The sequence below is a fragment of the Pogonomyrmex barbatus genome, unplaced genomic scaffold (genome assembly GCF_055798465.1).
Source record: "Pogonomyrmex barbatus isolate J1 unplaced genomic scaffold, ASM5579846v1 scaffold13, whole genome shotgun sequence".
NCBI classification, from domain to species: domain Eukaryota; kingdom Metazoa; phylum Arthropoda; class Insecta; order Hymenoptera; family Formicidae; genus Pogonomyrmex; species Pogonomyrmex barbatus.
In genome coordinates this window covers 1,632,812-1,657,175 of record NW_028297109.1, presented here as the reverse complement: position 1 = coordinate 1,657,175, position 24,364 = coordinate 1,632,812, and the positions used below count along the sequence as shown (strand labels likewise).

Below are 24,364 nucleotides of genomic sequence, written 5' to 3'. Positions count from 1 at the left end.
CGATAAACTAATCAGCACCATAGGAAATTGCATGCCTACATATCTTATCGGCACGGCATACGGGTAGTTCCTATAACTTTTCTTTCTTTATCACCGCGATTTTACGCGTGATGCACGCCAACGAAAAGCGATATATGCACCTCCATTTTCACGCGTTCCATTACAAGTACAAATTTAAAGTGTCGCGCAGAAAAAATTAATAAGATCCAGCTTCGTCGGCAATATCAGTATATTGCAATAAATAAATATTTGCCACATTTGCCAGCAGAATTTGCAGAATATTTTATTTGTAAAGAGACATATCTCTGGACATATCAATAGTGTACAATATTTATTAAAACACTAGCGCAAGGAAAAAAAAAATTATTCGCCACGTTGGGGACGCTACGTAATAAAATATTACAAATCCAACATGGCAACAGAGGACGCATTTATGTCCAAAGATTTCATATACGAACCGTAAGGTGATGCACGTTGGAAGCCAGTGCTTTCATAGGCACGCCACGAAGACATCATCGCGACGTTCTGCGCGTAAAACGGAGCAGCGGCCGCCGCCGCGAGGGTCGAATGGGGATGCGTCGCGTGCGGGTGTCCCGCGTGAGGGTGGCCAGGTCCAGCGTGTGGACCCATCGTCGCCGCGGTACCACTCGTGTGTCCGGCGAGCGCGTGGTGCGCCGCGTACGTCTCTACTCCGTGCTGCCAGGATGCCGTCTTTTCCCTTAAAAGAATCAAGGATATTTCATATTTGTTTTTTTTTTTTCAAGCTTTTTTCAAGCACTTGCGATGATTTTTGACGGGTCGACAAAGGTCGTACCATGCGGGCGAAGGCGAAGTAGGAAAGGAGTGATATTGTGCCGCTGTAGCCGCGGATGGAATTGCCGGCCTAGACGACGGAACATAGACGGGCGCCTGGAGCTGCTGTCCGTGTTGCTGTTGCTGCTGCTGGGATTGTTGCTGGTAGTCGGAACTTGCGCCGTACCCGCCACTTCCGCCCCCGTGGAACATCCTCCTCGAGAGCTACCACCGTGACATCTGTCAGAAACAAAAATGTTATCAAAAGTTAATACGGTAACTATATGATAACACTTACATGACAATTGTGTTAAATACATATATTTTCCCAAATTATTAGATTACACGATCTCCATCGGTAGTTTTTGTTAAAGTTTCAGCAGTTTGTGAGATTTCTAATAATCACGATTTGCTGATCCAGATTTGCGTATTTCAATAATTTGTAAATTATTATTAATCATTTTTTAACAACACATTTTAATAACACGACGCAAAACTGTTTTTAAGTTTAAGAAAGTAATTCCTTTAGCCGATGCCGACAACACAAAATACAAAATGTAAAAGCGGAAAGTACGGCGGCGAGTACTTTGTGCGCTTAAAGAGTTACCGCCGGCAATCTCATTTCGCTACCGCGGAAAGATATATCGTTACAAACGTCGGTAATATGGAAGCGGCTATAATACATCCTGCGGCAGATAATGTTAATGATCCCTTTAGATCCGATAACCGGCTATGCATATTGAGATCCTGCCGAGATCATGTAAGACGACGAGCAAATGCGGCGTGGGCCGCCCATGAGACCAAGAATGGTCGTGAATAAATGCCAAATCCCATCATGGTCGCCGACGGATCTCTTCTATCTTGCCTGTTCACGCGAGAAAACGATTTAGCGAATCGGGGAACTAGAGATTCATCGACTCGCTCGATCGAATAACATTTTTCAGACTTTGAAATTATGAGAAATTATGAGAAATAAATCTAATTCTATTTATGACGTATATTTCTTGATGATATTTATGCGCTAATATGTATATACACAAATATTTCACTAAATAAATTATATAAATTTAGCAAATACTCTCCCTGTTCTAATCAAGTTCGTTTTAAACAAGTTTTCAATCGTCGTTTTCAATCGTCTCTTTTTCGAAATGTAATTTAAAGTAAATTCCTTGTATAAAGAAAATTCCTTATCACACATTACAAAACGATACAGCTACACGGAAAGAACACTTTTGCTGGCAAATCTAAAAATTTGGCTAGATACAGATCTGAAAACGATTGTATTGGGCCTTCAAAATTATTATATACAATGTTCAAATTGATTGTTAGAAGATCAAACCTTTTTGCAGTATTATCATCATATTTAAGTGTTCTACAAAATAATTTTGGGCCAACAAAATTATTTTCGGATCTGTATCTGGTCAAATTTTTAGATTTGCCAGCAAAAGCAGTGTTCTTTTCGTGTAGTAAATCAAGTATTTTTTTTTCTTACATTATTGCAAATAATGTTAAGATATTTGAATGAGTACAAGGACTTTTGCAATAATTATGGTTGAAAGGCAATTTTTGCACGTATGTTATGCGATGTCATTATGCAACATGCATTTTATAATGATTTTTACTAATATCGACGCTATTGCGATGTGACAAAGGTTTATCTCAGTATTGTTAGAAACGAAAATAGTATACGTAGCTCGATACTTATCGGTATCTCTCGCACACCGCATCCATTTTGGTACGAGTCCTATGCCGCCCACGAGTTTCATTGTCAGGATACGCATCTCCAAGAATATGCACAGCTTCACCATATGCGGACCATTTGAACGCAATGCATAGAACTTGACGCACTTTACATTGCAAAATTTAAAGAAAACGAAAATATCGGCAGTTAAATGTAGTTTTTTCATTTCCTCGCAGAAATGAAGCATTCAATTTTTTCTATTTTCTTTCTTCTTATTTTTCATGTATTTTCATATCAATTCTTCAATAATTCTTTTATTAATTTGTCATTCTCTCTTAATTAAATTTGCGAATTATTAGCTTTTAAAAAATATAAATAATAATATAAATGATTATTTTTTATAACAGTATCTAATGAAGTACAAAATATATTAATATGTAAGATTTTGAAAAATTGTTCGAAAGAACAAAAGTATCGATATCTGATGAAAATTCAAGCATCCCTTGACGCGAGATAACTTCAACGGGGTAGTAGATATTGAATTCTCACATGCCTTGCCGCCCACAATTGTTCCATTGTCTTGGATATGCGAGAAAACGATCGTAATGCCGCTATAGTCGGCATGTTCTACGAGTCGGCCCTCCACGACGGATCCAGGAACCAATCTCTGAAAGGAGTGGAGGATATAACGTATGATCCATAAGTGCATAAGAGAGAAATACCGAGACACGGTAAAAGACAAGAGAAGAGAGGGAAAATCCTATGTGATTTGTAAGAAAAATTATATCACATATCTCTTCCAATTTATTATCTCGATAAATCATGAAATGCGCAATCTCCATCGAACCATAATTTAACTATCAAAATATACAATTTTTATTTACTTATTGTTATTTTATTTATTGTTTGTTACCGTTTGTTATATTATTATAATATTAATTTGGTTATTTGGATTTCTAAATATGAATTAGAGAAACGTTTTCTTCGTAACATATATATCACATCATATATTATGCACGGAAAGAACATTTTTGCTGGCAAATCCAAAAATTTGATCAGATACAGATTTGAAAACAATTTTGTTGGCCCATCAAAATTATTTTGTAGAACACTTAAATATGATGATAATACTGCAAAAATGTTTGATCTTCTAACAATCAATTTGAACATCGTATATAATAATTTTGAAAGCCCAACAAAATCGTTTCCAAATCTGTATCTAGCCAAATTTTTAGATTTGCCAGCAAAAGTATTCTTTCCGCGCGCGCGCGCGCGCGCGCGCGCGCGTGTGTGTGTGTGTGTGTGTGTGTGTGTGTGTGTGTGTGTATTACGAATACATTATACAGAATGTCTAATTTTTAATGATATAGCTGTTGTGCCGGTAGAACGGGTCAAACCGAGCAGGAAAGTCCTCTACCATTTTGTGATTTTTGCAATTAATAACGAGTTATTGATTATTAAAAATCGTTGTTAGGCGACCACATCTCGCTATGTGCTTATTATTTGCCAGTGGACATTCCATGCCGTGCAGATAGATGCTTGTTCGACCATTTTTAATAATTAATAACTCTTTATTAATCACGAAAATTGCAAATAGAGGACTTTTCTGCTCAATTTGATCCGCTTTATCTGCACACAAACGGTGTATCATAAAAAATCAGACATCCTGTGTATTCTTCATATAATTATAAAATACTTTAATTCAGATCTATGCCTTGAATTTTCATCAGTTTATTATTATCCTCTACGATATTTTTTTCAATATCTTTAATTTAGCCAAGCGCAGGGGCGCAAAGTTAAACGCGTCGTCGCGTTAAGAGAGTAGGGAGTTGCGCGAGGATACGAGAGGAGTTGGAGGAGAGAAAACGTAGAGAAAGAAACGCGCAGGTCTTAAAGAGGGGATCTTACGTACCGTGGCGGGGATCAAATGATAATCTACGCGTCGAAGAAAGAGAGGTGCTGTGTTCGGCGAATAAAGGCACCGCGAGAGAAAGAGAAGGTATGGAGACGCGCAGACGCGTCTCCACCTTCGCCACTTGGCTCCGACCGTTGAATTGGAGATACCGATAGCGGCCATCGCGGTTACAAATATACCCCGTGTAGGCGGGACCAAAGCTTTGTATGTATGCAGTTGTACACGTGTATGTACAAGCGAACTGTGTATGTGCGCAATGAACGCGGCCTATCGCATGGCAAAGTAGATAGACATCAATCGAGGCAGACTAGATTTCAGAAATAGCTACTGTAAATGAAAATTTGTTTTTAAGACAGAGCCAAAGATAGAATAATACAAATTTTGTACAAATAAATAGAATTGTATAAATTTCATGAATTATTCAATCCCAAAATTAACTATAATAAATCTCTTCGTTTCTATCGAATTAATGTTTATCATTTTCACATGAAAAATAAAATGCAAATTTCTATAAAGAGGAAACTAGTCTCTTTCGTAATTTCTTTCGAATCAAATTAATATGGTTGGAATTTGTATTAATTTATAATGCAGAATCTAAAAAAAGGAGAATGTATGCTTGTTTTAAAAATAATTTAGGACAGAATAAAAAATTAAAATAGAAATTAATGATACATGTAACGATTTCTTGGAAAAACAAGTTGAACTTGATATATGTATCTAGTTATACATCCCATTTGACCGGAATCAAGAAATAAATCGCGAGTCATTAAATTATATTATTATTGACATTAATAAAATCAGTCTAGAGTATTTCGATAATAATTTAATATCTAGCATAAATTAAACATATGATTATTACAGTTGCAATTTCAACATACTGGTTGACTATGGAGAGACATATAAATATTTCGATTTATATAGGTACAAGTAATTGTACCTACATATATTAGTGCATGAAATGCGTATTTATTGCATTATGACGCATACGCATTGATTGAATATATCTCAATAACTTTGTACCATTTAATTATATAAAATCATAATTTTATATAAAATCTCCGAAAATCACGCTTTCATAACTTTATACGTGTCAAAATTTCAATAGCTTAAAATTAAACTGATTTTTTAATATCAATTTTTTGGAATTATTATTCAATTTAGAATTAAATAAGATGATATTTTGTTAACGTTTAAATAATTATAATTTAATTTATTATTAGTTTGAAAAAAAGAATCTTATCATTCTTCTTTTCTCAATTTATTCACATTTAATAGGTTATTAATGCCACAGATTGTTCTTTGGAGTATAAATGTATCTTATCAACTCGTATCAGTGACTGTCAAAGATATAAATACATTATAAAGCAATGTGGCAATTTATATGCATAATTCTTCATCATTCGAATAAATCCAGCCGATAGTACAATCCGCTATCCAACAACTTAAATTTTTTCTAATCTACTCAATAATATTGACTTTTAATTAGCATTAATGACGTTAGATTACTTGAAGCGTAACAAGTGGCAACGCAGCTTATCTCAATTTGCGATAGAAAAACGTATATCACGCACATACTATACGATAGTAATAAAATTAGCATAACTTATCGAATCATTTTGATATCACACCTGACAACATATACTAGAGAAAAGCGCACAGTCTTATAAGCGTGCCAAAATCAATTTATCCTCAATTTTTCCCAATGATGACAGAAACAAATGAATTTCGTTGTTGATGATACAAACTATCAGACTGCTATTAATCAGTCATCGAAATAATTTATTACATGTGTAATATTAATGAACATTCCGCATGTACTAGATTGACCTATAAATATCGCTTGCATGTTATATATTTGAAAAATCTTATTCCTTTATTACATACTTTACATAGATAATTTAATTTGCGAATTAATATCTCATATCTCTTTTGTTTTCTAAATCAATGTCGTGATTTTCATCTAAAATAAAAACTAAGACTACTATTCTGACATATCTTCCGCGACGGATATTTTATTATTCAATTGCGTAGCATGATTGACGTAAAAAAACTGCCGCAGGCATGTGTCATGCGATGAAAGGTAATTCATTATTCCGTGCGTTGCGTGATTCTCTTCTGAACGTTTACGATTAACGCTATGATTAAAAAAATATATTCAAGTTAATCGGGTAACAGTGCATTAAATGTGTGTGTGTGTGTGTGTGTGTGTGTGTGTGTGTGTGTGTAAAATAAAGAGATCTTAGTTGTTAATTTTTTTTAATAAACGGAAGGATGTATTCTGTTTTCTAAGCAGAAAAGATGAAAAAAGATTTCCTAAAGATTCAATTCATTAAAAGTACTAAGTAATTAAAGTAATTGGACGACTGTTTAAGAATTATGTATTCGACGTACAACTCTATTTGCCGCATCGTTAGCGAAAGGTAAAGATAGAAAAATCTTTCTCTCTTTCTCTCTCAGATACGTTTAAGAATACGTTTAAATCACTCTCACAGGAGATGCAATTGCACTTACCGAGCTCGTTATATGCACACGCGACGAGCCGCGACGTACATGCGCGCAGTCGCACGTTTATTACGTTGATAATAGCATCGTAATTATATTGGCCACGAATACGGCCACTCTCATATTATTGCTATTATTAACGTGATTATGATTTATGATGATAAATTAACATTACTTCAATGAGTTATAATCCTATCCTATGACTTACAAATTATATATGGCGTCGTATCGCCATCGCTCTAATTTACAAAGTGGTTACAAGTTACCAAACGTGGGTGGTTTGTTGTTTTGTTCGCGCGATAAAACACTCTTCGCACTCTTCATTAACGTAAATTACATATTTATACGGCGATACGATTACATTTGTATGACATTTACTCTTGGACGTCTTGTGTCTCAACTCATATGTCACTTTCCACAGTATATACTATTTATTAGAAAACATTGATACCGAGAAATATTTATTTTATCGGCGAAAGAAAGCACAAAAAGGGAATTAATCACAAGTGCAAATAAAATAATTTACATAAATTCTAAATTAATACCATAATATTAATCGCGTAATAATTGCTGAAATATTTTTAGTATTAAATAGCCATTGAGACAAAATAAAATAAAAACATTCATATATAAATAAATTGATGTATGACTTTTACGATATATTATCTACATTGAAATATTAATATGCATATTTATCTTTCTGTTCCAATGCATTATTTTGATATATCGTTGTATTGTAATTAATTTTTGTATTTGAATTATCATTTAATACTCGATATTCGTGAGAAAAGAGAGAAGAGAGAGAGAGAGAGAGAGAGAGAGAGAGAGAGAGAGAGAGAGAGAGAGAGAGAGAGAGAGAATCAAAGCTGCTTCTGCATATATTTATTTGTCGAACAGATGTCTTTTTTTACATGACCGGTATTACTTTATCGCAATGCGAAAAACGCGCGTGCAATTAAGCGCGATTACGAACTCCCTGGTGCGATCACGACGCTCTACGGGAGCAATCTCTCTCTAGTGGAGCGGAAAATATCGGATCCTCTAATGGAGAACCGGTTGAGAAAATAATCGCGTTTCGATGTTAGGCGACGGCGGCGACGGCGGCGGCGGCGGCGCCACATCAACGCGGCGCCGTACTTTTCACGGACCTCAACGGATCACACGGAATTTAGATGAGAGCCTGGCGGAGAGTTGCGACGAGTCAGAAGGGTCCGACGCCACCATGTCGATGGCACCAGGTATATATCGGTAATGGATGCCGATTAAAAGGACCAAATAGAACGAGAGGCCTTTCGAACGTGAAAGGCTTTCAATTTTTTAACCATGTGTAAAACGTAGGTCATGTCAATCGATTAAATTGGGGCGGGAAAGGAGGGGGGGAGGGGGATATCAATATCCTCATATGAAAATTAATATTAAATATTATAATTTAATATTATAATTTAATTACCAAATAATAGCATATCATATTATTATAACAATACAAGTAATTAATAATACAAATTAATTCAAACATTACAAATATGATAAATAACTTTTGTGTATTTAAACGTAATGTGTAAGTTTTGAATCTGTAATAATAATTAATCCAAAAGTAATACACAAATAGGTAAGGATGAAATTTATATCACATGATGATAAGCTGCACGTAGCGTAATGTTATATTTCGTATATGTATACGCATTTTCTTTTTGAGGGCATATGCATCCTAGGCGCTACTTGCCGGCCAGACGTTGCGAGCGTGCAATCGAAGAGCTTTAATCCGACGGCATTCGTGGAAGACGAGTCCCTGACGATTACAACGAAGTACTTTGGTGCATGCGGGGGACTGTTCTCATCCCGAGGACCGGCTGGTGCCGAGGCGCCACGGCGCCGACCGCGTAGAAGGGTTTCCTTGTAGGTTCTACACAGTCACACGCGCACACACGCACGCATATCATCCTTTTTTTTCTTAACTTCATGGCGAGGTGACACAGAGGCCCGGTGACGGGTCTCGGGGTTCTCATCGTGAGGGAGAGCTTATCTTGCCTCCGTGACATTATCGTGGATTATTTGTTACCTTGTGTTATGCGTAAATGAATATCCTTCACAATTGCGCACGCAACTCAATCTATTTGTTCGATATGTTTTATTCGGGTCTAAACTTCTCTTTTACATATGCAGAAATGATTCACTAGAATAATTATTCTGTCTTAAAATTTTATTTTCCTATTTTTCCAGTAATCGTGTAGAGAAACGATATGTGGAAAATGAATAAAAAGTCTTTATAAATAGCACTTTTCATTTTTTTTTTTATTTAAGTTAAGAAACATTTAGAGCACCGCAATTATTTGTCAACAATATCTAATATCTATAATTTTCATACGAGCTGTATTCTTCTATGCGTGACGTATAAAGATATGAAAATCGCGTGATACAGTTCCGTAAGTTTGACGTTCAATAAATAAGTGGTTCCTTTGAACAGATTCCAGTCACGATCCATCGATCGCCGTGTCGGCAAATCGTGCCTTAGATGTCACGGATAAATATGTCAAACTTTTGTTAAATACCTAATTTCTATGCAAGTGCTATATTTTAAGAGAAAACATTAGATATAAAAAGATGTTTTAAAGTATAAAAAAAATATTTTTTTTTTTCCAATTTGGAAAGATATATAATATTATGTAAATACTATGGGAGTTATTCTCACTGCGTCACTTAATCCAGCAAATTTATTTACGATTAATTAATTGTCATTAAAAGATATTAAAACGTTTCGTTTACATGCGTGAAATTTTTAATTCAGAAAACCGCAATCAAGGTGATCTTGTGCCGTATTCTTTTTACTGGCTCAGAAAAAAAGAAATTAATGATAGTAAAATGATAAAAAAGAAAGAAAGAGATGGAGGAAAATATTGAGTCAATAAAATAACTTGGCAGGCTATTTTTCAAGTGATTTTTTCTGCGTACAAAATCGAATAAATAGCTACCTGTACAAGAAGCAATGTTTTTCACAAAATATTAAATATAAATATATAAATATAAAATATTGAATACAAATATTATAACTGATTGAAATTAATGCATTAATCAAGTAGAATTAGTAAAAAAAGTGAAATTAAAATTATGTTAAATTGAAACTATATTTAAAAATTAAATTTTAAAATTAACTTAAACAATTTTTATATATACATTTTATTTATTTATTTTTAAACCATGATTATATATAGAAGTTTAAGCTATAAAAAATTGAAAACGTCTAAATAATTGAATAAATAAAAACATTCCGCTTCCATCCAAGATATTCTTTATAAAACAACAGAAACATACGAGAAAGAAGATATTGATCTTATCCTATTCAATTAACACAATTCCTGAGAAATTATGTGCGAGATGGTGAGAGTATCGGGCGCATCCGATCGCTCCGGGGTGCCTCGAACCTGCCTTTCGGTAACCTGAGACCGTAGATGCAAACACCAGATAAGATTCCCCGAGGGATTGTGGTCCAGTTTCGGCACGCGCCTCTTCCTCTTGAGATCTTATGAGAAACTCAGGATGGCGCAGGTGTTTGTAAAAATGCAAGCGTGCGCATATTAAAGCAACAATATCTTATTCTTTTAATCTTATTTTTTTCTAGATATTATATTATTTTATGTATATTTGATTCGATCAATATGCGATTATTTTATGATTTCTTTCTTTCTTTTTATGGAACTCAGAGAGAATTAAATGCTTTTTGATACGATAACGATAGATATTTCTCAATTGTAAGATTGTAAGTTGCATGCTTCATCTCTAAATTTATACTACGAATGATCCGAATGGCGCGTTGATATTGACTTTGCGTAGTCAAGCAAGTGCGTACAATTAGCTATAGAGTACATCATATAACGCGCCGTGCGTACGCATTGGACCATAACAACGATCGGTGTTGGTCACTTATGGTCTAATGTCAATGTTCATCCAACTTAAATGCCTTGGCCAAGATGCTCTCTCGTCGTTAGTATAAATCTTCCCGTGAAATAAATTTATTCGCGCTTACATGTGCCACGACGAACACACGGGCATGTCGTCTTTCTGTTTTAGGTGCAGGAAGAAGGGAGATGCAGAAGAGAGAAAAAGAAAGGTAAAGAGAGGAAGAGAAACGAGAAAGGAGGACGAGCTTCTTGCAACCTGCGCAACGAGAATTTCTGCTACTTCGATCCTCTATTGCCACGTGCAAATACCTCGTGTACCTAATTCGCATGCGTCTATGTGCGTGTACGTACATCTTTATACGTTTTTAACATTCAATCCGACTGCACGAATTAATCAGCGTGATGAAAGTATGTTAATAATGTTTAAACCGTAAATGTATGTACCTAAGCAAAGTCAAAGAAGCCGAAGGCAAATGGCAATCGAGACCTGATGCAAATTTCAACGTTTTCGTCGCGTGAGCTTGGCACCGAGTAAGACAAAATCGTTTGCAAATAAGGCAGTAAACATTACACTCTGTTTGCATTATCACTCACGCGCCGCAAATGCAATAGCCGAGTGACATAAATTCCAAAAATAGATCTTTTACTACTATGAATCCTTTTCCCAAGATGACGGATGAACATATCGTTCTTCGTCGTCGTTTCTGCGACTTATCTGCCCCCTTCGAACAATTAAAGTGCCGTTCGGATCAGTCGTGAACACTTCAACGAATCGTCCCTGATTTACTACCGCGTATATTTTGCTGGAAATAACGATCTTTTTTTATTGCTCTTTTTATTGTTCGCTGTACGGAGATACTGCTTGAATCTAGTAGTAAATCTGAAATACATGCGTGAAAGACGCATCGTGTATAAACGTTTCGTTGGGAAAACCATCGATACCTATAAGTCGCACATCTCCGGTGTCTCAAATATTTAAATCATTAAGTGAAATATCGCAAAACAGATAATTCATTTCTTGTCGATATAATTTATTTTCACTGAATCTATTAATTAGGGATTACATTAAATTTTTTCAAGCTCACAGAATTATTTTGGAAAGCAAAAATACGTGGAAAATGATAATTAATATTAGAATTTATATTATAATAAAATATACATGTTCGTGATTTAAATCGAAAAGGATCACATTATTGAACATTGCACTGCATGGTACCAGCAATTTTTCATTAATTTTACCATGCAAAAAAAGTAACCTCCATTAAAAGATATACAAAGAATTTCCAAGAAAAATGTTTCGCTTCCTCAGCGCTGGCGATGTCACAGCAATAAAATTAGAATCGCTTTTGCCATCTCAGCGACGGCAACTCGAAGCCATAGATCGAAAACGGCAAATTGGCGCCAGGACCTTAGGTCGAGCTTCGTTAAATAATTTGTCGGTCTCGACATTACATGGAACGAACCGTCTACCTAAGGAACATTTTCTCTGTTCTCTGTCGCGCTGATTTGAGTCATTCGACCGTTATAAATTTCACGCTTCGTTAATAGAAATACCTACGGTATTTTTGTTAACTCTATTTTTCATGAATCAAAGTTGCGAAACCATCGAAAATAAAGGGAAAAAAAATATTAGCACAGAGGAAATGCCAAACGGCTTTCAGCTTTGAATATTTGATGAGTAGATATAAAGACAACGAATTGATCAATCGCAGAAACAAATAACAGATAAATCATTCCAAGAATCGTGTAGTATTGCTAAAATCACAACATGTATAAAAGTTAAAAATTAAAAAAAATATTCAATTTTTGGGTAGTAGAATATTTGTGATCTACATGACAGATCGCACAGTTGATCGTCGATATTGCGGCGTTAAAAAATAGCATACGCTTATAGAAGTAGCACGCGTTACTTTACACGTCCGCAAAAAGAGTATAGTCGGGTGCATTCTCCGGTATGTACGCCTATCCGATATGCCGCATGCCCGGCACGTTATTGCCCAATTATTATTCAATGATACGACGATTGCGCGGTTGTCGCGGGTGCATTACCGTGGACTTCGTAGAACCAGCTGACCGACGTAAAATTTCGCACGCGGTTGGTATAAAAGCCAGAGGTAAACGGGCAAAGGAATAAGTAAGAAGACACTCGTATGAGGATCTCTGATCTCTCCCGATCTATCCCTTCTTCCTTTACTCGCGCCGTTGTTAGTTACGCGCCTCGAATTTTCGCGCTTTCGGAATAAACGAGATCTCAATCGCACATACGGAATAACGACGCGAACTCGTAAGCATGGAAACCGGATGAGCCGCGACGAGTAAAATGTGCATACGTGCGTGCGTGCGTGCGTGCGTGCGTGCGTGCGTGCGTGCGTGCGATGGAAATCGACCGCCTCACATCTCTCTTTTCTCATCTCTGTTCGTTCAGTTTAGGTGCTGTCTTTTTTCTCATAATATCGCAGCTTTTGCTCAGAATTGATTAACGATATTCCACAAATGCATTTCCGCAATGGTGTAAGATATTGCTTAATGTATATTAAGAACTTCACGTGGAAATTCTTGAGCAATTCGAGAAGATGCATAAACGTATTAATATTCATTTTTATATGATTTAATATTTCATATAAAATATAAATTATTTTTAAATATTTTTTATTAAGACTTTATTACATAAATTTTCATGTTGTTGGACGCTAAAGAACACAAAGACAATATTTTGCACTAAATTTGCGACAAATAGAAATCGTCGAAACACAGTGCGATTTTTGACAAATTCAAGATTCATATAATCTTCTTATAAGGTTAAAAAGAAAGCGTTTGTTGGGATGCTGTTGGCGCCTGGTTTGCCTACTTACGCCTACTTTATATGAAACGTACAGTCGATTCAGTTTGCGAACATTCTCCGAGCGGGTGGCAAGGCTCGACTATAAAAAAGAAGAAAAGAAAAGGGAAGAAATGCGAAGAGAGGAGAGGTTGAGAAAGAGAAAATCTTCGAGAGAACTTGCTCGAATCGTACCGGATGCAGAGATCGGCGATCGCGTTTCGATCGTCTACTCACAAGAATTCGATCGCGAATTAAATTCTAATAGAATCATCAAGATTCGCAAACAAAAGCCGCAATAATTCAAAGAATATTACATTTTATATATTTATCTCTGATGAGCGAAATGTAGAGATTAATTTTCTTTTCTCTTTCTTTTCACCGCGATTTGCCGCGATTGAAATTTATACTACTTTACTCCGATTATTTACTCCGAACGACGTGTAATTATTTGCAGCTAAAAGCGAAAAAATTAGAGACTCGATTAAATCAAGCGAATTAACGATGAAAGAATCGATCGGGTAAAAACAAATAGATAACAAATTGCTCCAGATGATCGTACATTACCTTCTGTACATGTACCTGAAATGTGTCGCTGACTTTTGATAAATCAAAGCCACCGGCGATTACACAGTAATCTATTAATACGTTTAATTAGATCGTGAATTACACGCCGTCGCCCAGTCCCTTTTGCATACCTGGCGCGCGATTACGAACACGTCCGACGACTTCGTTATCGTAATTTCGAGAGTTTTCCCACATGATTATCGATATATTTATCATGTCACACGATCCCGCTTTCCGTATTAATCGTTAAAACCCGTAGAATGTTACACGGAATTTGATTCCGTGCTCAAGGACGAACACGACAAGGATATCTATGTATTCCAGATAAATGTAAAAAAAAAAAAAAAAAAAAAGAAATAAATAACTGAGAAAAAATATATTATGCAGGAGCGTGATGAATATTGGATAAACGAGTATTGTTAACCGAGATCCTCATATGAAATTTGTCGAGAATTTTAGAAATTTGCATCATTAAAATTTGCAAACGAGCCGCGGCGCGTTTAAATACGACCCAGACATTTCTCTTACTGACATTACGTTGAATATATTGCAAAAGCCCAAAGAAGTAAAATCAAATGCTCCACAACGGGGAGACACGGGCGCGCGCATGTGGGTACTTTGATATAGCACGAGCGCGGTTCTCTAATGCCGCTTAAATATTTATGAATTACATCGTGAATTACATCGCCTTACAGAGTCTCATTTTTGCGCGAGCCGGGAGACCGAACCAGGAAGCGCGACCTCTCTCACTCTCTACGTGGTATCCCTGCTATTCACTCGAATGCTGCGGGGGAGATTTATGCATCCAGCCGACATTCATGCAGGTACTCGCGAGTACGAGTACTCGTGTGTGTGTGTGTGTGTGTGTGTGTGTGTGTGTGTGTGTGTGTGTGTGTGTGTGTGTGTGTGTCAGAGATGTACGTGGCTCATCGGCGCGCTAATAGAAATCTAATAACTATTCGAAACTGCTTTCCGTGTAACGGATAAATCGTTAAAAAAAACTGCGAGTTAAATTAGGATTACCAATAATATACGCATGCATACGATGCAACGCGGGCACGCCTGGAATTGGTTGATCTGGAGAATGCGACTTCATCGCGCTGTTTAGAGTTTCTCTCACGTTCGCGTGAAGAATATCGTAATGAACGTGATTCCGGGTCGTCGTCGTCGTCGTCGTCGTCGTCGTCGTCGTCGTCGTCGTCATCGTCGTCACGCTGTTTTCATCTTGCTCGATTAGTAAAGCGTTGGATTCTTCGTTCACGATTGAGACGGCTGCCTACCTGTCTGTCTGATTCCGCTTGCCTGCGTGTGTCGTCGAGATATGCGCGACAGTTGTCGCCTTTTATTCGGATTATCGCGTGCTTTCGCGCTGCGCGAATTGTGGGCGGACGATTTGAACGATTTGCGTTTACAAACTGACGTTGGGCACATTGAACGTCAAATGTCACAAAAGAAAATAGAAGAGAATTGAATTGTGTTATGATAAAACATATTTTAAAGTTTTTAAAGCTTTTGAAAATGTTTAAAAAAAAAAATAAGCTATTTTATTTTGAATTCATCTTGAATTCTTTGTGATAAAGAAGAATATGTTATTTTAATTTATATTAGTTTGGTAAATATGACGTCATCGGAACGAGACTGATAAATCAATGTGTCTTAAAGCAGTCCCCTGTCAGAGGTACTCCATCGCGATGGGGAACGATTCTCGTTGAAACTTCCGGTTTTAGCTTGGAACATGACTTTCCAATAAGGTCGATGGCGCGGCAGACGGCTGTTGCTGGCATCTGCGGCCGGTATATACCTTCGAGACGCCGATTCGAGGCGATACACAGGCCTGCCAGGTAAGAGCAGAGCCAGGCTCGTGACGCATCATGCGCGCTTATCTACACGCAATATCTGAACGTCCATCCATGCGGTACCATCCGACACACCGACGAACGACGGGACGGGAATTCGTCGTAGGGTCGATCTCGAGGCCGATTAGATATGGAGAACGCGCGAGCGGAAGTGCACCAACACTTTGGCTCAAATGGCCAATATCGATTGACACACTCATAATGTCGGATTATAGAAGATTGCAATACTGCAGTTAATTGTTATACGGAGATAAAACGTTACTCTCTGTACAAGTTAAACTTTCTAGCTGAAATATCTAATTAGGATTTGTAAATATCCAAAGAATGCTTTCCGAGATATTTACATATCTGTTCTGGAAATAAGTTAGAACGAAATTTGCAAGTCACCAATACGTAATCGCAATTTTTTTCTACAGCTTTCACCTTGTAAATTCATATTAACGTTAAAAAGTAAGTGATAGATCCGCTGATAATTTTCTCATCAACGTTGCGTGTCTTTACTATCGTAGAGAATATTTATTCGGTTATGGCGTTTCGCAAAGCGTCGTTACGGTAGTCATCTATGATTCCATGATTTAGAGAGAACATTTTTCTTTTAATAATGAGATTTTATTATGAGTTTATATATTAAGACTGTCTTATCGTATACATTTGTCAAAAGTATGATTACCTTCGCATCAAAGTAGTATAAGATAGATGTAAAGATAAATCTGAAATCATGATTGTTTTGAAATCCAAGAACTCACGAATCCACAGCTTTAAAAAATAAAATATTATTACTCGCTCGTATATTATACCGTTGTATTATATTGCTGTCATCATATAAATATGACGCTTGTAATCATATTCAAGCGAAAATACAAGTTATAATTTAGATCTGGTTTCAAGGCAAAGATTCTCTTCAGAATAGAAATAGTTAAATTAAGATTTGGTTTGATAACGCATATTTTATATTCTTTAACATAAATTTAATTTTATATTCTTTAACATAAATTTATTGTCAAGGTTAATATTAATAATGAACAAGTTACGATCAGTAGCAAGCAATCCACTTTCAAAAAATCTTTTTAGAAAAAAATATTTTACACATAAAATTCGTTTTAAATATATAAATGTATATTGTCGATATACATTTCAATCGTTATTTAAATTATACAGTAGCGATTATATTTTCTTAAGGATATCGAGCTTATTGGTGTTATATAACGTACAATTATTACGCGTTACTTTTCGAAGTACATAATGTGTAAAGATGTGTAAAGATCAATATCAAATATCTGTTATCATGGCTTCGCTTGCGTTAATCATTCACGCATCGTGATGTAACGCAAATACTTTAATAAACGCAACGCTAATCAGAGCGGCTGTCTTTCGAAACGCTGCCACGCTAAACGCACCTGTGTGTTTTACCGGATGCGTTCAGCGTGCAAGTATGCGTGCCGCTACCGTACGCACTATCGCGATAGCCCGGATTTATTATATGTGGGTTAATATAGGCGACTTGATTGAATGCATCGCGCGAGCGGTTCCGTTCGAACTTGCACGTTCATGCGATCGTACGATTGCATATTAACGCACAATTTGTATGTGTGCGTTGCCTGATAATGTCTGGAAAAAGGATGATTTGACGTACACATAAATCGTACGATACGAACGCCTATAAAAGTAATATTAATTGATAATAATTAAAATGTTTCTGATTAATTAACCTTCTATGTTGTTTAAATATTCATGCTGCTTATAATTACACTAAAAGTTATAATTATAAAAAAAAATTTTCAAGAAAAGCAAATATAATTAATAAGAGAGTTGTTTGAACGAAAATAAACTTTCACTGCCAAAATGGAGATATAATTATAATAACTGTAATAGAAAATTTATCAGAATACATCGCACACATTGCCTCCTATGTTTCATTGAAATTTCTTGTATGTTTTCTTCAGAATGACTCATTTACGGCTATGCCATTTCAATTTTAATCAAAGTTAACGTTTTCATAATTTTATAATTTGCTCGAGAATCTCTGTGAACCCATTGGTAGATCGTGTCTGTATATCTTTCGACTGTCTCAATCAACATAACAGATTCCACCTTCGTGATTTTCTGTGCGACACCGGGCGCAGCGTGTACGACTTGCATTAGCTAAAAGCGTCGAAAAATTTAGCGAGAATCGCGCTGCCAATTCTTTTCGCTTTTACCACAAAATCCTGTTCGCCAGTTTGATGAAATATTATTGCACGTGTTATATAGGTTGTGTGCCTGTTATGTTACCATGGCCGGTCGAAAAACAAGGCGAAGCGAGGCTTGACGGCGGCACATGCTTGAGTATACGCACGCACACACGTCCTCGAGCCAGAAATACATGGGAACGAGGGCAAGAACGAGGGTCCCGATCCTCGTAAAAATTCACTTAGCTCCATCAAATTATCTGGCCGACATCTCATTCATTAAACTCCATTTGCACCAAGGGACGACGGTGCCTTCCGTCTCCGCGGCCCGGAGAAATGCACTACATGCATTTAATGCACAGATGTATATTGAAATACGATATGGTTACACAATGTGTTTGTGAAACACGTGACAAAAATTTTAGAAATTACTCATCGATAATAAGGGTGGTATAGAAATTAAATAAGGTCTTTGGACTTAAGAGATTAAGCGATTAAATTTAGGAGCGGAGATCCGAAACGAATAAGCAAATTAATGTTCTCCAAGCGATATTGTGAAAATATCGGATGTTTCGAGATAGCGATAAAGCGATGGCGAATAATACACGACGAATAATAGAACACTTGATACAGGACGCTTTCGCGGGTGGACACGCGCGATAACATGCTCGAGGCAAGCGTCGCGAGAGAGCAAAACCGAAACGAGGCGCGACACTACGATACACTATATTATTTTCTTAATATCTACCCGTAGTATCTTAATTATTGAATTTATTAAAGCGCGACGTAATCCCGGCGAGCCGGTATTATAATCCTGTGAAACTCGCGCGGTAATATGGTCACGCCCGAGCGCAAGCGAGCGAGATCTCAGCGAGGCAACGCTCGTTCGCTGGCTCGGGAGAGAGAAGTTAATTAGAAAACAAACAGAAAATTAACACGAACCCGGCAGCGCGAATCCCTCCGGACGGCCGTTACTCGCGATTTATCGTAACCCGTCGTGGATCTGGTCTCGGTGGTGACCGGTTTGCGTACGTCGGAGGATCGGTCGCTTGACTTGATCGACGATCGAAAATCGCCGATCGTTCGATCCCGAATGGATCCGTTTCTCTCGCGCGACCAATCTGCAGGAAAGACTCAAGAATGAATTTACCAAGTTTGAAAGTAATAACTTTTTAGCATATGTTTTAGAGAATATTCGATAAAAAAAATAATATTCTTTACTAATATCTGTTGTATGGTATGTTTATTTAAAAAATGCAAAGATTATTTTAATATAATCGAAATCATTTGGTACAATTAGAGAATTACAATTGAAATTGAGAGTAGGAATCGTTGGAGCGATTTTATTTTTTTTTTGTCTTTATCTGCGATATGTTAAAAAGTTAAAAAGTTTTATATCTCTAAATGGAATCGCTCAGATTTTTCGTTTGACAATTTTCTAGGAGTTTCAAGTTACATTAGTTCTAGTACAGATCCGCTCCTGAATAGCCCGCGCCTCTTCCGCGACCAGGGACAAACCAGTTTCGTCGTCGTCGTTGTCGTCGATGACGACGAAGGAGAGGAAGCTGGCAGAAGAGAACGATCGTGGAAAAGCACGAAGAAATCATGAAATATCGTTCGATCGCACAGACGTTTAACCCGTTAACGCGCGTGGGGCGCGTTAATCGATCATGCTTTCTTAGGATTTCTTTTCCGTCTGGAGCAGCTCGCGCGTTAACTGCACGCGCGAGACACAGTGCAGTTATGTGCACACAGGTTTTCGAAAAAGTCGATACTTACGGCCGACCGGACTGCGCGAAAATCTTCGCCGACCGTTAATCTTGATTTATGATAAGCGCGACCGCGATCTGGTCCACGACCGATCGCGCTGCTATAATTGGATTGTACGCAGGATGCAGACCGGCGCTACTGGCGCGAGCCGCCGGCCGTTTCGTCCTTTTTGGCTAGACGGGAGAAAACGCGCGGAATAGCAATTAGACGAGTTGAAAGAGCAGAGGCGGATGCAGAAATTTATGATATTACTACTCGGCTTTCAGCGCAAATATTATATTATATTTCTCATCTTTATCGCGGCTTTTTCAACGAAACGCACTTGAACTTTGACGATAGATATTTTCATGGATATCCCGGATGAAATCTCTCGCTTTCGAGAAAAGAATCTTGAAAAAAATATCTTGTAAAAAATGTTACAAGGAACAAATACGTCTACCTATATAATTTTGACGAGCCTTTTCAAAATATTATCAAAATATTACATTATGAATTTGAACTCAATTGCAGATCACTGAAAACACGAGTTATCATAAAAACACGAGTTTGCTATTATAAATGGAACTTATATAACTGCGATATTCAACATTTAATCGTTTTACAGAACGATACTCAGCAATTAATATGTCACATTATACGTTGCATTAATATGTCTACTCAATCATTTATTGTCCATCAAAATCATATTCATCAAAGCGACCTAAACGATTTTAAATTTATAAGATTATACGCAGACGTTGTTAAAATATTCTTATCTGCATATCATAAATGTTATTAGTGTATCTCGCAACATTACATCGTATTTCGCACTGTTCTATAAATATTATAATATATAACAAACATGCTTCTGAAACTAGGCGGAAACCGCGTTTTCAGAGATTCTCTTTTTATTTTTCGCGTTCTCGCTCGCGTTTCTAGCAAATATATAGAATCAAGTCCACCCACTCTGCTCTTTCCCTCTCTTTTCTTCCTATATTATAATTTCATGGTTCGTTATCGTCATTAATAGATTACACGCTCCGTTCGTGAAACGAGTAAATCTTAATTAGGTGTCAGCCACGTTACTTGCGACAAACAGAGAAAATTAAGCGGCCGAGTCCGTTAGCCAGTCGCTGCATAATGCGTACATATACATATTCGATTCGAAACAGAAACAGAGACCGGTCAAGACTATACCGATCATCTCTGAATCGAGCATTCGAAAAGCGCCAAGAGTACTTGGTTGCGCCAATATTCACTTTGACAAGCGATCGTCGATATTCAAGCAACGAAGTACACGAGAGCGTCCTGTAACGTAATATCCACCGAATATTCAAACTGAATAATCATGTCGCAAAACGCGTGTCTCGCACGATGTCGGAACCGGTCCCAAAGTGTGCATATAAATACAGAAAAATAAACGTTCCCTGCTTAATTAGAACGATGGATTTTTATTCCGAGCTTATTCTCATATTACGATTTCCGTAATATGAATATGTTTTCCGAAGAATAAGAGCGAAATGTAGCAGTAGTACCGTTAAATTAGAATAATAACAAATTCATAAATTTGAGAAAAAAAGCGTACGTATATTACTATATCGGATATATAGTTATATTTCACATTTTTACAATAATACATAATTTCTCGACATTTTAATGTCGGTATTTTTTATGTAAATAAACATAATGAACTTGCATGTACTAGTAGTACCGGTATCGGCTAGTAGTCGTACCAGTTAGTAGTAGTCAGCTAGATCGCCAGGACTTACTCGATACGCGGTCTGCGAAAATGTTTAACGATATTAAGCATAAGCGAGCAAGCAAAAGTAATCGCACCTTCTGTTCTAAGTAACGGCCGAGATTTCGCCGTTTTTCACCACGGTGACTCGTTATTCGCGGTATTTACTTTACCGAGACGTATTTATAACTCGCGCGGTCGCGATAAGTGCTTTTTCCATGTACTTTTCTGTCTTTTTTCCGACCGCGATCTAAACCGGTCAAGCACCAGATCGGTAGTGGCCGCGGCATAAATCGCGGATATGGCGAGTAAGAAGATCCGCGGACGGCGCGCGACGATACTTTTCCCTTTATCATCCAATTAACGATAAGACTCCATTACGTTTATTCGCCTCGGCGGACGATTATTATTGCGTCCCCGACCAAGACGTTACGATTATTGTGCCCGGTAGATACGACCGCGATTTTATCGGCCAGTTCGTACGATATCCGCGCAGCTAATCTGCAAAGTAGTTAAACCGTCCGATGCGCGACTTTGATAAGACCGTCTCTCTCTCTCTCTCTCTCTCTCCTCTTTCTCTCTCTCTCTCTCTCTCTCTCTCTCTCTCTCTCTCTGTCTCTTCCTTTCTCTTTCTCCTTCTTTCTTCTCTTTCGCTATTTTTCTCTCTTTTAATTATCACACGATAACTTCATCCCGGTCGGCGGACACGCGTTGCGTTCGTAAGAACGTAACAGCACGGAGCACAAGCTACTCGCTTAAATGAGTAATAAAGCTACAAGTGAAGCTGCAAAGAGAAAGGACAAAGATGGCCGAGATTGGATGAGATCGGTGAGAAAAGTAGAGTTTAGTTATTCTCTCGATAATAATGACTAGGGAGATTCGTGCGTCGGTATAGATTAAGCATGAGACAACTGCATTCGCCGCTAACATCCGCCTGCCGTTTGCATCGGATGCATTCTCTTTGGCTGACACGCGTGCACGATTAACACAGTATATTTGCTACGCGGCAGAAATAATTGCGATCGCTTCGAGCGATCGTTCGTAATAAGCGGTTGCTCGACTTACATCCCAATGGAGATTACTTACATCACGTCGAACGACTTGATTGATATACTGAAACAAATTGACATAATCATGACCTCGTGACAATTTTCATAATTATTGCACTTATGGAAAATGTATATCTTTTCGAGGTGACGCACTACTTAATAAGCACATTACTTCTAATCGGTCCAAAAATTTCTTCGCTTTGTCAATCAACGGAACGATTAGATTATTTCCTTATGAATAATGGCGCCTATTTCAATCGTCATCGTGAAGAGAACGGTTCTCTCTCCTTCTAGTGTCATCGTACTTTTTTCTTTTTTCTTTTTTTTTTCTTTTTCTTTTTACTTTTTCATACCAATAGTCAGTAAGTTGTTTCGTTTACTACTGGCTCGCGTAAAAATAAATTTTCTCATAACAACTTGCAACTTCTCGCAACTGACGATTGCTGTAGCGCCCTGTTCCATCGTATGTTCCCGGGATGTCGAGCTACCGAAGGAAGCTCTATTGGACCGCATGCGGAGAGTCAGCGTCTCGCTTGAATGCATTCGATTGCAGTCATTGCAGCAGCCGGCGGCGGCGACGGCGGCGGCGGAGGTGGCGGTGGCGGCTGCCGCTGCGAGACACCTCTCGACCGCATAACGTTGCATCGCGCGCATTGGATCGCGTGTCAATTTTTAGCGAATCGAGCCGCGCGCGCGTTCGTCTCGTTGCAAATGATTTTACCGTTAATCGGCTTACGCAATCGGCACGATATATCGAAGCCGAGCACGCGAACACGCGTGCCGCGCCTTAAAACTCAAAAATTTTCGAAGCTATGACGACGTTTGGCAATCGCAAATTGAAGAACGCTTATTACATTCTAGCCTCTAACGGCGTTGTCGTAAATTAAAAACGTTACCAATTGCGAAATTCGCACGAGTAATAAATTTTTAGTTAACTGATATACACATGAAAACATGAGTGACGATTATATCGCAATGAGGATTACATAAACGAGACAACTGTGATGCAATGCTTACCTTCTGGGCAAGAAATAAATATAAAGGTGAAGTATCAAACGTTAGCGAAATTATAAAACGTTTCTTTTCTGCATTTTCATCTAATATACATAAGTCACGTAGCACACGGAAAATACGTGCTTTCTAATATTCGGATTAGGCACGCATAATTAGATAAATTGGGATGATGCGTTGAAAAATCCGTGCAACAACAAAAATTGCAAATTTCGAATTTCGATATATTCGCCAAAATTTCCAATTGTACGTTCGTCGCGCAATATTCCCAACGACAGAGATGCATTGAAATGAGGTGGGAATTTAATGTAGAATTTTATTGAGATTTAATGGAGTTATCGGGTTCTCTCCTGTCTCTCTTCTGTTTCCTTCTCTCTCTCTCTCTCTCTCTCTCTCTCTCTCTCTCTCTCTCTCTCTCTCTCTCTCTCTTTCTCTCTCTCTCTCTCTCTCTCTCTATTCATGCTGTTGAGACGAGGCTGCTCATGCGTGCGAATTTATGGCCCACGCTGATGACTTACCCTTGGTCGCTGTGAGAATCCGCCCGAGGGTGAACCAGACACGACCGTAACTATCGACCGATCGCGAGCCGATCACGCAGGTAATACCACGCGCGGCGATACAA

At 37.6% G+C, this 24,364-nt stretch overlaps 1 protein-coding gene across 2 annotated transcripts in view; it reads right to left on the bottom strand.

Moving 5' to 3' along the window:
• Nucleotides 1-24,364, bottom strand: part of LOC105424298 (uncharacterized) — a 45,250-nt gene that overhangs the window by 3,635 nt on the left and 17,251 nt on the right. For both annotated transcript variants that reach the window (XM_089072394.1, XM_089072395.1), the window contains exons 2-3: nucleotides 815-1,032; nucleotides 459-718 (exon numbers count right to left, since the gene is read on the bottom strand). In XM_089072394.1, coding sequence (XP_088928520.1) covers nucleotides 459-718; nucleotides 815-1,005 — 451 coding nt within the window. In that variant the 5' untranslated portion in view covers nucleotides 1,006-1,032. The remainder of the gene's footprint in view (nucleotides 1-458; nucleotides 719-814; nucleotides 1,033-24,364) is intronic.